Raw genomic sequence first — 15,575 nt, forward strand, 5'->3', positions numbered from 1 at the left:
TAATTGTCTGTTCTAATACGATTTTCCTGACATTTCCTTAGTTGCATTTTACAACAAAAAATATGGTTCAAAAACATTTTAAAACAGCAAAGGGATCTCAAAAATGTATTAAAAAACAAGATTATTATTGGTCAGTGAGGCTGCTTATAGGCAAACAGCAACATTAGAGGAGCTGCAGGGATTTCTGGAAAGTACTGAATATGATAGCTAGGCTATCACAATAGTGACAATAGTCTCAAGTAGTCTTCATATGTCTGACTTTTATATTAGTGTGGCAAGACAAGTGCCTTTTCTTACAAAGAAAACAAGCCTAGCTGTATTTTGCCAAAACTTACATCAAGTATTCAAAAAGCATGTGACAAAAAGTGTTATGGTCTGATGAATCCAAGGCTGAACTTTTTGGCCATAAATCCTAAGGCAGTGTGCACACGATGCGGAGTTAGTGCGGACCCGCAGCATTTTTTTCCGTTCAGAAACGCTGCAGATATGCACTGTGATTTACAGTAAAAGAAAAAAAAAAGCTGTGCAGATGGTGTGGAAAAATCAGTGCGGAATTGCTGCGGATTTCAAAGAAGTGCATGTCACTTCTTTTGTGCGGATCTGCAGCGTTTCTGCACCCCTCCATGTTAAAATTCCGCAGTGGCAAAAACCGCAGAAAATCCGCAGCAATTCCGCATAAAAAACGCACAAAATCTGCATAAAAACCGCGACAAATCCACGGCTGCGGATTCTGCCAGGAGCTGGGGATTTTGTGCAGAAAATTCTGCACCTCTTTTCTTACGTGTGCACATAGCCTAAAAGTATATTTGGCACAAAGCCAGCATAAATACATTCTTCACATAATGAAAAGGACCAGTAAAGAACTGTGGATTGGCTGGAATATAACCCATCAATGGTTGTTTAATGCCCATGGTGAGCTCATGTAAATGAGCCATTAATACAATGTACAATTTTAAAGAACTCTGTCTTTGTCTCTTGTAAGCAACAGAACAACCTCATTAGCATATAAATCAGGCTCACCTTGAGACAATTGGTCTTGGGAAAACACAACCCTTAAGTTGTCCATTTCTAAGAGACAATTATCATATCAACGACGCATATTAATAACAATAATAATAACTGTTCAATTGCAGAGACAGATTCCAGTGGCTTGACCGTTTTAGCTTATATATACATTGCTTTTATCAATACCTTTCATAACTACTGTATGTATTATATGTTACTTTTCTTTGTTTTAGATATTTATCTTTTACATGTAAAGGTATTACGATTTTTTTTCATTACCAATTAAATAAAAATGTTCGACATGTTTTTTTGTTTCTGATTGAATTTTCAGATCATATGACATCTATATTTGTACTCCTTTGGTAATGTGACCTAGAAATTAAATGTTCAGAACTTATTATATGTCACAGAGAAATATCATATGTTTTCCATGATGGTTCACTGGCTTAGAGACCCCTACTGATAGCTAAAATGAAGCTGCTGAAGAGTTCATTAGAGCACATAGCAGCTTCGGATCCTGTGGGCTTCTCTCAGCCATTCTTGCAGGAGATAAAGGTGGCCAACAGACTGTATTATAAGTCTACCTGCTGTCTGTAGCTGGAAAGAGGTCAACAGGAGTCAAAGGCGCTATGTGCTCTAACGACCACTTTAGCAGCTTCATCCTATTTAACAGTGGGAACCTCACAGCCCAAACCCTGTGAAATTGAACTATCTGTGACATTACAGAAGTTTTACGTATTAGTTGGTTTGTATGTTTACATGCTGATTTATTGTAAATGGGGCATGTAGAAATCTACAACTAATACAATTGACATATAATACATTTTCAGTTATGAATATGAATTAAGCTTTTAGTAAAATATTATGTGGTAATCCTCTACATATAATTTTTTATGTAAATACTCTCAATGAAAATTGGACAATGTAGGGTTACAAAATATTTAGTAACACAGTGAAATTTTGCTTATTTTATGTCTTATTATTGCAATATGCTTTCTATAAGAAAGCAAAAATAATTATTTGGGCTCAAGTTGGGCATTAGGTATCCAGACAGGTCGCATTTCCAATCTGTTAAAACATCTGTTGAAAGCGTCTGGTGCTGACTTTTAGGGAACAGTTCAGCTGGGACTCAGTTCCCCTTAGATTCATTGGGCCCCAAGGGAAGTCAGCGTCCTGAATACCTGGTAGCATTGGGTGCTTTATTTGTGCTATCAGCTTAGTATCTTGTCTAAATAAATTGACCACATCATGTTATAGGCACGTGGCTGAGTACAGATGAAGCTTTCACATAATATAAAACCATTTATAAACTGTAGTTGTAGTACCCAGATTGTAATCGTGGTTTTGGCCCAGAAAACTACTTTAATTTGGCAAATCTCGGATGGATATTACTACGGTAGTTTTAATCTATGGAGGTCATTGGTTTTCAGCTCTAATTAAGAGACCACTGCAAAATGTCTGATTTTTCTATTTATAGGCATATTTTTGAGTAAAATGTAAATTATTCTTTTATTCTATAAACTTCTTACATGTCTCTGAATTTCCAAGCAATTTTTTTCTGAAAATGAGAAATGGTCAAAATAAAAAAAACTGTGCTTTCAGACCTCAAATAATCCAGAGGAAAAAAGTTCATAATCATTTAGAAACAGCAATATTAATGTTTTAACTCAGGAAGTGTTCAGAAATCAATATTTTGTGGAATAACCATGATTTTTATTCACAGCTTTCATGCTTCTTGGCTTGCTTTCCACCAGTCATTTACACTGCTCCTGGCACAAAAATGTAAGCAGTTCTTCTTTGTTTGATGGCTTGTGACTATCCATCATCCTCTTGCTTACATTCCTGAGGTTTTCAATGGGGTTCAGGTCTGTAGATTGGGTTGCCCATGACAGGGTCTTGATGTGGTGGTCTCTTAATATTTGCCAGAGCTGTATAAGATATAACCATAATGTAGAGTTTGTTGCTATAGGGTGAATATATAGCAGATTTTTGGTTGTGGATTTTCATGCAAAAAACCTGTACATTACAGTAGAGGCAGTTGTCTATGTATAGCTGATGTAGGAACGTACCCTGAATGACATATAGACTACAAGAGAAACCATTATGAAACACTGATAGCTATCAGCTGGTATGTTATTTTTGGTTTATAGTCTTGAGGTAGACTGTAACCATAGCTGTAAAATCGCACTACTATGTGAAAATTGAGATTAAATTAAATAGTTATCCCCAAATTAGCAAAGTAATCCTTATCCATAAAACAGGGCATAACTTGTTGATTGCTGGAGGTCCAAATGCTCGGAATCTCAGTAAGGCTGCCGTCACACTAGCAGTATTTGATCAGTATTATACATCAGTATTTGTAAGCCAAAACCAGGAGTGGAACAATCAGAGGAAAAGTATAATAGAAACATATGCACCACTTCTGTATTTATCACCCACTCCTGGTTTTGGCTTACCAATACTGATGTAAAATACTGACCAAATACTGCTAGTGTGATGGCAGCCTAATAGTGAGAATGGGGTTTAGCAGCCGTATCTTGAATGTCAGAGAAAGCAGAGTACCATATGGCTATTTCCAACAGTCCCTTAGACAATGAATGGAGCGGAAGTCAAGCATGCAAGACAGGGATGCAGAGACCCGTTCTTGGGTTCTAGAATAACAATCTCAGGATCGCTAGTGGTCGTTCTGTTTGACGCCCAACAATCAGAAAATGTTTCCATAACTTCTGGAAAAATCTTTAAAGCTGACAAGCCTGTACAGAACATCATGTTCCCAGACTACAGTGCAAACATGACCTAGACTTTTCTAAACGGTTTAAGAAGGAAACGTCCTCTGCATCCAGCACACCTAAATATAGGCAAACGTAAATGTAAATACCTGTCACCTATATTGTAGTTGTTTTTATGATTATAATATTAATAATAATAAATCAGTATCAGTAACAAATCATTTTATATTTTGGTTTAGGTACTAATTCTGATATCAGAAAATAAAATACACACCACACAAATGTAACATAGCTGTAAGTAAAAATTAGACAGGCACAAAACTATGAGATATGATTCTGGTTTCTCTGCAGTGACCATAAGAATTAGTGTTAGGTTACAGTCTTTTCAGATTAATGGATTACAGAACGCATCCAGCATAATATACAACGTTAGATAAGTCAATAGTATAGTGTATTAAGCTTTACTTTTATTAAGCAAGTTTTTTTAACTACACTTAATTGTAGTGTGGAAGAAGAAATTATAGCATTTCCTACCACGACATTTGTTAATGTGCACACTTTAGTTGTTTTATATCACATTTTCCCTATAGATTATCAAATCTTTATTTTAGCAGTCATACACACACTTTCCAGCTTTTAATACTGCACAGGATAGGCAGAAACACCAGCTCTCCAGGATTATTTTTATGATTTATTCATGCAGAATTAAACACAGGGAAATTTGACCATGATTGTCCTTATTAATGCAATGAGCAGTAAATAAATAGTCTTGGTACAAAAACAGTCCATTCTTGTTAAGGGGCAGCTCATGCTGTTAATCATGGAACAAGAAAACAAAAGACCTGTTCAGCAATCATAATGTACATCTCTGATGACCAGCCAGGCAGTGTGTGAGGGTTTTACATTGGCATAATGGGAGTGGGAGGTCAGTGTCCGTTGTTATCAAGTCAATGTTATTCTTCTAGATCATATTGATAGAACCATGAAAAAAGGGCAGTGATCACATATAGGCAGCAAAACAAACAGGTGCAAACCAAGAACTAAGTCAGTAGAACTGCACTGGCATTAATTGCACTTAGAACCCAACAGAAATAAACTGTTAGCAAATACTATTTTTTCATGGAAAAAATAAAATACATATATACATTTAAATGTAAACAAACAAAGCCCCCCATAGTAGTATACTAGCACCCAGTCCAAAGGTTTTAAGACTGACTACCAGGATTGTGTCAAGCTTTAGTCCTGAGGAGGTCTTCCTAAGTTCTTATGAGGAATTCAAGTGCAAATCTGTTCTGTAAACATCCAGGACCAGACATCCTGTGGACTAACCAGACTGTGTGGGCACCCATGTAAACCTCCATCCTCCTTCAGTGTCCCTCCGGACAAATGCTTGGCCATTAGAGAAGCTGTGGGTCTTCACATTACAATGAGGGTTCAAGGATGTGGTGAATGCAACGTCTGTTTTGTTTGGAGAGACCTCAGGAGTGTAGTAGATTGGAGATCCGAAGGGACTTACAGGTTCACTGTTGGCATGAGATGTGGAGCTGGAGGTGGAAGTAGAGTAGTCTTCCATGCTAGGGGAGTCTTGGGTGCAGGAACCTCCAGCTTGGCCATGTACCTGGGTCCTGAGCACTGTGCTGTATCCAGAAGATGGGGCACCCTCTGCATTGCTGTAGTTTGCCCCTGGCAGGCTGTTGATAAGTTCTGTAGATATGGCACTGTAGTTAACTGTAGCAGAGTCATCAATAGTGTTGACATCTTTCAGTCCAAGAGTTTGCAGCACCCATTTTTCTATGGCAGGGCTGGATTGTTCCTCGCAGGCAGTGAACTCGCTAAAAAGATTTCTTTTGGCCTTCTTAGCTGAGGTTTCAGGAGGAGTGAGGCTGCTAACTCTGCTCTTTCTCTTTAGAGAAGCTCCAAGACCACTTCTGGACAGCAGCTTCTGTGATATAAAAACATTGCAATCTTACTATCAGACTCAGTAGCAATCATTTCATGTAATTTGTTGCCTAGCTGTGATTTTGTAAGGAGCCTGACATTCCAGTACACTGACAATGCACCATGGAGGAGCCTGGAGAGCTTCTACCTGGAGCCAAGCACCGCAGGGGATCCAGCTGAGCTGCAGGTGCAATTTGCACGTACAATGGAAAACATTTAGTAACAGATCACAGCCAGACTCTGCTGTCAACAAAGAATCACCTCTGGCTGTACAACAATCAAATCAGCATACTAGAGACCTTTACCACCATCCCACGTGGCCCGCATCTCAGGAGGTTCCTATCTACCGTCAGAAGTGGAGTGGTGGTCATCACTTTAGCAGATCACCTCCAAGATGACTGATAAACAGCACTTGTACTAGAAGGATAGAATTACACACCTTGGTCTTTTCTTCCAAGCATTTCACAAAAGTGGAGTTCAGGTATTGCTTTAACTTGTTGTTCTCCTCGTGTAACCTTGCCAGTTCCTCTTCCCTTTGGACTAAAGTATCCTGGAGCTTAATGAGAGAACAGGTTAGAAGATGCTGGTCTGTCTGTCCTTGCTGATCACTACTACCCCCTGCTGAGATCGCTGAAGCTTGCAGAACTGTATCCACAATTAACCCTAAAGTGCCTGGCACGCCAATGCTTACCTGTTTGTTTGTGAACATCTGATTAGACAGCTGATCCCCCCAGAGGTAATCGTCTTGAAGAGAGCACCCAAGATATGGCTGACCTGGAATGACAAATGAGATCCAGGATTTATCCAGGTTATTTAGATGCAAAGTAAAAATAGAAAATAAACACTGTTTAGTCTAAAGCTACCTAGATCAGAAGCATGAATATAGAGTGGACTTACCGTGGGATTGTGGACCTTGGTTGCTTGATCTGTTGTCCAGGAGACCAGAAGTCCAGAGAGAGACCCAAGTATCCTTGGAAACATCAACATTGGCTGCTGACGTTGAGGAGAAGTATGGGCAATCATAGCCCTGACCCCCTGCAAAGTACTGGTCTTGGCACGCCAGAATGGTGTTCTGTAGAGGGAACACAGGAGGAGAGCTCTGTTAGATATGGCAGAATCAGACTCTTGTGCTGCAACAAAGGCTAATTCTTCAGGGGAGGTAAAGCCAGCTTCTCTGCAGATATTACCCTGCTAGGAATGAAGGCTCAGCAGTGTGAATGGAGATTTAGATCAGCTGATAATGCACTTCCATCACAAGTACAGAAAGCACATGCCAAAACACCTATCAGTCTAGATCCCCACAACCACTGGAGTCAGACCTGTCCTGGAGCTAGACACACATATATAGATAATCCAGAGCAGAGGATGTCATACACATATCCAGTAATTACACACAAAGGAAAACCTAATCCCTGAGCCCTAATCTGATCTCACACTAGTGAGAAAGATAAGAGATTGTAGTGATCCCAGCTCAGGTAAATCTCAGGTACTTGGTAGGAAACAGCTAGAGAAAACTACTGATCCTAAAGGAGCAGCAGGAGAATGAGTGCAGGCAAGTGCTGGGAAAGCAATGCTCAGTCCACAATGCACAGTCCAGGGGCAGGGAATCCCCAGCGCACAGCCAGGAGCAGAGCCGGCACTTACCATCTTGTTGCTTCAATGACTATTTGCAGACACGTTTTCATTAAAGCCCCACTGAGCTTTAAATGGGAGTGCGGTAGGGCACAAAGAGGCAGTCCCGATCTACGGGAGCTCCAGGAACGCCCCTGGGATTTCCCAAAGCCACCAATCTGATCAGATGCCAATCTGTCAAAGGTCTGACATCAGCAATCGTGTAGTACACATCAAAGCCGTCCACTCCCACGCATGAATATGCATGGTGGACTCACTCCACATTGGACCCCAGGTGACTGGTCCCTCATCAGTATCATTGTGCTGAATAAAGGGCTTTGTTACTGACAAACTCCCTTACACTATGCACATTATGCTTATATGAGGGGTGGGAAGGGCTCTGTATGCTCATGTGTAGGTGGAACTCACACCTGTATAATGAGCACGATACAAAGTCAATACAGAAATTAAAATAACATTCTAAAGATGCATAAATACAATACAAATAATCTAAAATAAGCATTAAAAAGTGCAGTCATAAAAACTTGGGGACATAATTGATTTGTGAGGCTGATCTTTCTGGACTTATAATGTAGTAAGCCCAGCCATTCAATAAGCGGAGGGGAAGTGTGCCTGATTCTAATGATTACTGTCTAGGTTATGGATCACTGAGCCTGTGTTATGTGGCATCCACAAAGTGTGCTGAAGTAACCTGACCTGCCGACTAGAACAACCTGTGGACAGTGCTGGCTAATGAGCGAAAAGACAAAATGACATATGGAGATGTTATTTTATTTCACCCAAGAGGACACTTTATTCTGTTAACCCATTAAAGAGGCTCAATGTCTCGTTAATAGGGCAAATTGCGTCCATTCTCTCATTACAAACATATTTTTACCATTTCAAGGGAGAAAGCAAAATTATGACCCCTGAGAAATGTATCCTTATTGTTTCATCACAGCGACCGCTTTGAAGGAAATCCATAGTAATATCTATCTATCTATCTATCTATCTATCTATCTATCTATCTATCTATCTATCTAATATCTATCTATCTATCTATCTATCTATCTATCTATCTATCTATCTATCTCATATCTATCTATCTATCTATCTATCTATCTATCTATCTATCTAATATCTGTTTAGCTCATATCTATCTATCTATCTATCTATCTATCTATCTAATATCTATCTATCTATCTATCTATCTATCTATCTATCTATCTATCTCATATCTATCAATCTATCTATCTATCTATTATGGAATATCTAAAACTAGTTATAGAAATGTATATTTCATTAGAAGTGACTATTGTAGATCTTATATCTATATAAACATGAAACAATAGCTTAAGGTTAAAGGCACTAGGTGCTGATTGCTCTATTCTTTAGCTCTCCACCTGACACTGGGGATTTCTGTGGTTTTGTTGTGTTAATGGTGTATACGTGCACAGAGCAGCCCATTGCTTCAATTGACTCACTATTAGTATCTCTACTGGGAAGCAACAAAACTTCACAATGTAAAAAGCTGTCATTCTAAGGAATTATATGGTAAACTATTACACAGGTCCACTTATTGCTAAAATGTTCCTTTCTGAGAGTTTTGTATTTGAACAATATACAATAATCAACTACAGCAACAGGGAAAGATCCACCTATAAATCAGGACAAACCTGTGTCAGGGTTAAATCGCACAGAAAGGCAGAAGGTATCTGTAAATCTCTATTATGTATCTTATATGCCTATCTACCTATCTGTCTATCTATCTATCTATCTATCTATCTATCTATCTATCTATCTATCTATCTATTATTTATCCATTATCTATCTATCTATCTATCTATCTATCTATCTATCTATCTATCTATCTATCTATCTATTATCCATTATCTATCTGTCTATCTATTATCTATCCATTGTCTATCTATCCTTCAATCTATCTATCTATCTATCTATCTATCTATCTATCTAACTGTCTATCGATCGATCTATCTATCTATTATCTATCCATTATCTATCTATCTATCTATCTATCTATCTATCTATCTTTCTATTATCTATCTATCCATTGTCTGTTTATCTATCATCCATTATCTATCTATCTATCTATCTATCTATCTATCTATCTATCTATCTATCTATCTATCTATCCATTGTCTATCTATCTATTATCTATCCATTATCTATCTATCTATCTATCTATCTATCTATCTATCTATCTATCTATCTATCTATCTATTCATTGTCTGTCTATCTATCATCCATTATCTATCTATCTATCTATCTATCTATCTATCTATCTATCTATCTATCTATCTATCTTTCTATCTATTATCTATCTATCTATTATCTATCTATCTATATATCTATGTATCCCATATCTATCTTTCTATTCTATCTATATATCTATCCATTGTGTATCTATCTATCTATCAATCCATCTATCAATCTATCTATTTTTCTATCTATCTATTATCTATCTATCCATTGTCTATCTATCTATTATCTGTCTATCCATTGTCTGTCTATCTATCTATCTATCTATCTATCTATCTATCTATCTATCTATCCATTGTCTGTCTATCTATCTATCTATCTATCTATCTATCTATCTATCTATCTATTATCTATCTATCCCATATCTATCTATCTATCTATCTATCTATCTATCTATCTATCTATCTATCTATCTATCTATCTATCTAGCTATCTCTATCTATCAATTCAAAGAAGCTTTATTGGCAGGACCAAATAACCATTGGTTTTGCCAAAGCACATGTACAGTAGGGAATAGGGAGTAGGGACTGTGGGGATAATGGGTGGGGACTGTGGGAATGATGGATGGGGTACAGGTGGTGGCTAAGAAAGTCCATGGCATATTATGGTTGTCTTTCTCGCAACCCATGGCACGCGTTCACATACTGCACTGCTATCTCCACTGCGCTCTCTTCTTCCCCTAGCAGGATATATGTTTTCTCTTCCTCCATCATGGAGCTGAAATCAGGGAAGAGATCAGATAGTCTCCTGAAGTGAGTGTCCCTGCTGAGTATTTGGTGCAGTGTAGCAGGAAGTGAGTCTCATACTCCAGCATCTCCAGGTCACAGTGTAGGCACAGTCTGTCTTCAATGGGGTTGTAGCTCTGTCTGTGCCGGATGACCTCAATGACCAGATTGTGGGCACTGAGTCTATACCGGCTCAGGATCTGGTGGTCTCTGGGGTCCGAGAGTTTCTCCAGATATGGAGCCAGTCTGTAGTCTCTCTGTAGACTCTGGTACATGGTCAGTCTCTGTGAGCTGCTAATCTAGTTCCTCCAGTCACTAATGTACCTCTCCTGCCTTTCTCCTACCATCTTCCTGATTCAGGCTTTTGTCAGGCTGTTTTGGTTGATGGTCGGTCAGGTTGGGTTTGGGTGAGCTGTTCCGGGGGTCCTTGTTTGTGGGAACCACCTATATGTAGCATGGCTTTTTGGTGATAGGAGCTTGGGTTGCTACTCTGTAGATGAGCCTGGAAGGACAGCGCCCTCGTCAGGACTGCTAGGTGCAGGTGGGAATCTGCCCAGCTCAGCTCGCAGGTATTGTTGGTGGTATGTAGGTGGTATGTATGAGGACCCCAAACTTCACTGCCATACAGGAGGATTGGGGTGAGTATGGTATCTAAGATTTTTACCAAGACCCTGACTGGCGACTTCATTTGGTAGAGTTTCTTTCAGATGGCATAGAAGGTTTTGCAGGCCTTGTCCTTCAGGGTCTCTATGGCTTTATTGAAGCTCCCTGACTGGTGAATTTACAGTCCCAGGTAGCTATATTTGTCTGTTTCTGTAAGAATGCAGTTGTTTAGCACGAATGGAAGGTGCTGGTTCGAACTTGCCTTTCTCCTCTGGAACATCATGATGTTGGTTTTCTTTGCATTGATCGGTAGTGCCCATGTAGAGCTGAATTTCTCCAAGATTTTCAGGTTTTCTTGGAGACCTTTCTCAGTTGGTGACAGCAGCATTAGGTCATCTGCATACAGCAGAAATTTCACCTGGGCATCATGGAGTGTGGAGTGTGGTGTGGAGTATAACGATTGGTGAGGAATATGATCCTGGCTGCCGCATTCAGGACAGATTGGAGACGGGAGAGTTTGGTAAGAGGGAGGCCGATTAGTAGAGAGTTACAATAGTCCAGACGAGAATGAATAAGTGAAAAAGTAAGAGTTTTTGCAGAGTCGAAAGTAAGAATAGGGCGAATTCTAGAAATGTTTTTGAGAAGCAGACAAGGAGAGCGAGCCAGTGATCGGATGTGAGGGGTGAATGAAAGCTCGGAATCAAGTATGACCCCAAGGCAGTGGGCATGTTGCTTGGGAGTAATGGTGGAACCACACATGGAGATGGCAATGTCAGGCAAAGGTAGGTTAGTAGAGGGAGAGAACACGAGAAGTTCAGTTTTGCCAGGTTCATCTTCAGATAGAGGGAGGACATGATGTTAGAGACAGTGGTAAGACAATGACTGGTGTTTTCTAAAAAGGCAGGCGTGATATCAGGAGATTTGGGTGTTTACTTTTCCAGCTTTACTTTATCAGCACAAATTTTTGAAAGATAAGTTTTTGTTGTTAGAAAGTTATAAGGGTTAAAAGTTGACTAGCAATTTCTCATTTTTCCAATAAAATTTAAAAAACGATATTTTTAGGGACCACATCACAATATTATTTTAGCCCCAATTTTTTTTTTTTTTTCATGAGGATATCAGGACAAAATGAACCACAAAAATTATTGTGAAATTTCTCCTGAGGACACCGATAGCCCATATGTGGTTGAAAACAACTTTTGAGGAACAAAAGAAGGGGAAACGTGCTATATTGGAGTTCAGATTTTCTTCAACTGGCTTGAGGGCGCCATGTCACATTGGCAGCGTCCCTGTGGTAATAGAGCAGCAGAACCTCCCCATATGTGACCCCATTTTAGAAACTACACTTCTCAATGACCTCATCTAGGAGTGCAATGATCATATTGACAACACAGATGTGTCATAGAATATTATACCATTGGTAGTAAAGAAAAAATAATCATATTTTTACCACCAAAATGAAGTTTTAGCCCCAGATTTTAAATTTTCACAAGGAGAAATGGTCAGAAATGACAGCAAAATTTGTCCCACAATTTCTTCTGAATGTAGGCATAATCCATATGTACAGTTCTGCTTACCCATACAGCGATACTCGGGCGGGACGTATCTCTATTTGCCTCCTAGAGCACAGATTTTCCTAGAATATTTTGCAGACTCCACATACAGGGATCCTAAGTGCTAGAAAAGCAGAATATCCTGTTGTGAATTCTGCTCTTGGGCTCCCTCCGGTGGTTGTTGGTGGTAGTGCAGTTGTCTTGGGGTTGTAATCCGGGGCAGGTGTTTCTGCTGATTGCAGCTCTACTAGGTATTTAGGTGTGCAGGATCCATGAGTCCTTGCCAGTTGTCCATTGTTCTCGGAGGGATTGCATCTCTCTCTGGCTCCTCATGCCCTGCTGCCAATTCAGCTAAGATAAGTGTCTGGTTTTTTGTCTCTGTGCACACATGCAGTGTGCTTTGCAATTCAGTGCAATTCATTGTGTTTTTGTCCAGCTTAGACTTTGTTTGGATTTTTTAGTCATGCTGGATTCTCAGGAGATGCAGATATACTTTCTATGTCTTTAGTTAGATGTAGAATATTTGTATTATCTGCTGTGGATATTTTTAGGATTTTAATACTGACCGCTTAGAATTCTGTCCTATCCTTTTCTATTTAGCTAGAAGTGCCTCTTTTGCTAAATCCTGTTTTTCTGCCTGCGTGTGTCTTTCCTCTTATACTCACAGTCAATATTTGTGGGGGGCTGCCTATCCTTTGGGGTTCTGCTCTGATGCAAGATAGAATTCCCATTTCCATCTATAGGGGTATTTAGTCCTCCGGCTGTGTCGAGGTGTCGAGGACGTGTTAGGTACATCCCACGGCTACTTCTAGTTGCGGTGTTAGTTTAGAGTTTGCAGTCAGTACAGGTACCACCTACTCCTGAGAAAGTCGCTCATGCGGCTCCAAGGTCACCGGATCATAACAGTACAACTGGCCAACAATGAGTTAAATGCATCTCAGAAGAAGGGAAGAAAGAGCCATTTTTTTTTCTGTAGCCTGCTTTGTCTTTTCTTCCCTCTTTTCCTCTGGGTGACTGAGGAGTCTTGTGCTAGCATGTATGTTCAGGGATTAGTTTCTCGTGTAGACCAGCTTGCTGCTAGGGTACAGGGTATTTCTGATTATATTGTTCAGACTCTGCTTTTAGAGCCTAGGATTCCTACTCCTGATTTGTTTTTTGGGGACAGGTCCAAATTTTTGAGTTTTAAAAACAACTGTAAACTGTTTTTTGCTCTGAAGCCTCGTTCCTCTGGTGATCCCATTCAGCAGGTTAAAATTGTCATCTCCCTGCTGCGTGGCAACCCTCAGGATTGGGCATTTTCCCTGGAATCTGGGAATCCGGCCTTGCTTAATGTAGATGCCTTTTTTCAGGCTCTAGGATTATTATATGATGAACCAAATTCTGTGGATCAAGTGGAGAAGACCTTGTTGGCCCTGTCTCAGGGTCAAGAAGCGGCAGAATTGTATTGTCAGAAATTTAGAAAATGGTCTGTGCTGACTAAATGGAATGAGGATGCTTTGGCGGCAATTTTCAGAAAGGGTCTTTCTGAATCTGTTAAAGATGTTATGGTGGGGTTTCCCACGCCTGTTGGTCTGAGTGATTCTATGTCTCTGGCCATTCAGATTAATCGGCGCTTGCGGGAGCGCAGAACTGTGCGCGCTGTGGCGTTGTCCTCAGAGCAGATGCCTGAGCCTATGCAGTGTGATAGGATTCTGTCTAGAACTGAACAACAAGGATTCAGACGTCAGAATAGGTTGTGTTTTTATTGTGGCGATGCTTCTCATGTCATTTCAGTCTGCCCAAAGAGTACAAAGAGAATCGTTAGTTCAGTTACCATCGGAACTGTACAACCTAAATTTCTGTTATCTGTGACCTTGATCTGCTCATTGTCGTCATTTTCTGTCATGGCGTTTGTGGATTCAGGCGCCGCTTTGAACTTAATGGACTTTGAATTTGCCAGGCGTTGTGGTTTCCCCTTGCAGTCTTTACAGAACCCTATTCCTTTAAGGGGCATTGATGTTACACCTTTGGCTAAAAATAAACCCCAGTTTTGGACACAGGTGACCATGTGCATGGCGCCAGCCCATCAGGAAGATTGTCGTTTTCTGGTGTTGCATAATTTGCATGATGCTATTGTGCTGGGTTTTCCATGGTGGCAGATACATAATCCTGTGTTGGATTGGAAGTCTATGTCTGTGACTAGTTGGGGTTGTCAGGGGGTTCATAATGACGTTCCTGTCATGTCAATCTCCTCTTCCTCCTCTTCTGAAGTTCCAGAGTTTTTGTCTGATTTTCAGGATGTATTCGATGAGCCCAAGTCTAGTTCCCTTCCACCGCATAGGAACTGTGATTGTGCTATTGACTTGATTCCAGGCTGTAAGTTTCCTAAGGGCTGACTTTTCAACCTGTCTGTGCCTGAACATACCGCCATGCGGAGTTATGTTAAGGAGTCTTTGGAGAAAGGGCATATTCGGCCATCTTCTTCACCATTGGGAGCGGGATTTTTTTTGTTGCTAAGAAGGATGGCTCCTTGAGACCCTGTATTGATTATCGCCTCTTGAATAAGATCACGGTCAAGTTTCAATACCCTTTACCTTTGCTTTCCGATTTGTTTGCCAGGATTAAGGGGGCTAGTTGGTTTACTAAAATTGACCTTCGAGGGGCATATAATCTTGTTCGTATTAAGCAGGGTGACGAATGGAAAACTGCGTTTAATACGCCCGAAGGCCATTTTGAATACCTTGTGATGCCATTCGGGCTCTCTAATGCTCCATCTGTTTTTCAGTCCTTCATGCATATCTTCCGGAATTATCTTGATAAATTCATGATTGTATATTTGGATGACATCTTAATTTTTTCCGATGATTGGGAGTCTCATTTGAAACAGGTCAGGATGGTATTTCAGATCCTTCGTGATAATGCTTTGTTTGTGAAGGGGTCTAAGTGTCTCTTTGGAGTGCAGAAGGTTTCTTTTTTGGGCTTCATTTTTTCTCCCTCATCTATAGAGATGGATCCGGTTAAGGTTCAGGCCATTCATGATTGGATTCAGCCCACATCCGTGAAGAGCCTTCAGAAATGTTTGGGCTTTGCTAATTTTTATCGCCGTTTCATTGCTAACTTCTCCAGTGTGGTTAAACCCCTGACCGATTTGA

At 40.1% G+C, this 15,575-nt stretch overlaps 1 protein-coding gene across 1 annotated transcript; it reads right to left on the reverse strand.

Moving 5' to 3' along the window:
* Positions 1 to 3,909: 3,909 nt before the first annotated feature.
* Positions 3,910 to 7,638, reverse strand: GMNC (geminin coiled-coil domain containing). Its single transcript, XM_077292921.1, has 5 exons — positions 7,317 to 7,638; positions 6,570 to 6,744; positions 6,364 to 6,446; positions 6,112 to 6,228; positions 3,910 to 5,676 (listed from the first exon to the last, which is right to left on the reverse strand). Exons 1-5 carry the CDS (start codon positions 7,317 to 7,319, stop codon positions 5,059 to 5,061), a joined length of 996 nt encoding a protein of 331 aa, XP_077149036.1. The 5' UTR covers positions 7,320 to 7,638; the 3' UTR covers positions 3,910 to 5,058.
* Positions 7,639 to 15,575: the final 7,937 nt, after the last annotated feature.

This window comes from Ranitomeya variabilis, chromosome 2, assembly GCF_051348905.1.
Source record: "Ranitomeya variabilis isolate aRanVar5 chromosome 2, aRanVar5.hap1, whole genome shotgun sequence".
Classification (NCBI taxonomy): domain Eukaryota; kingdom Metazoa; phylum Chordata; class Amphibia; order Anura; family Dendrobatidae; genus Ranitomeya; species Ranitomeya variabilis.

What these genes read in the sequence shown, in the direction of transcription:
- GMNC (XM_077292921.1), bottom strand. An exon ending in CCAAGGTCCACAATCCCACG is followed by an intron (nt 6,447 to 6,569) that starts GTAAGTCCACTC and finishes TTGTCATTCCAG; the next exon opens with GTCAGCCATATCTTGGGTGC. An exon ending in GCTTGGAAGAAAAGACCAAG is followed by an intron (nt 5,677 to 6,111) that starts GTGTGTAATTCT and finishes TTTATATCACAG; the next exon opens with AAGCTGCTGTCCAGAAGTGG.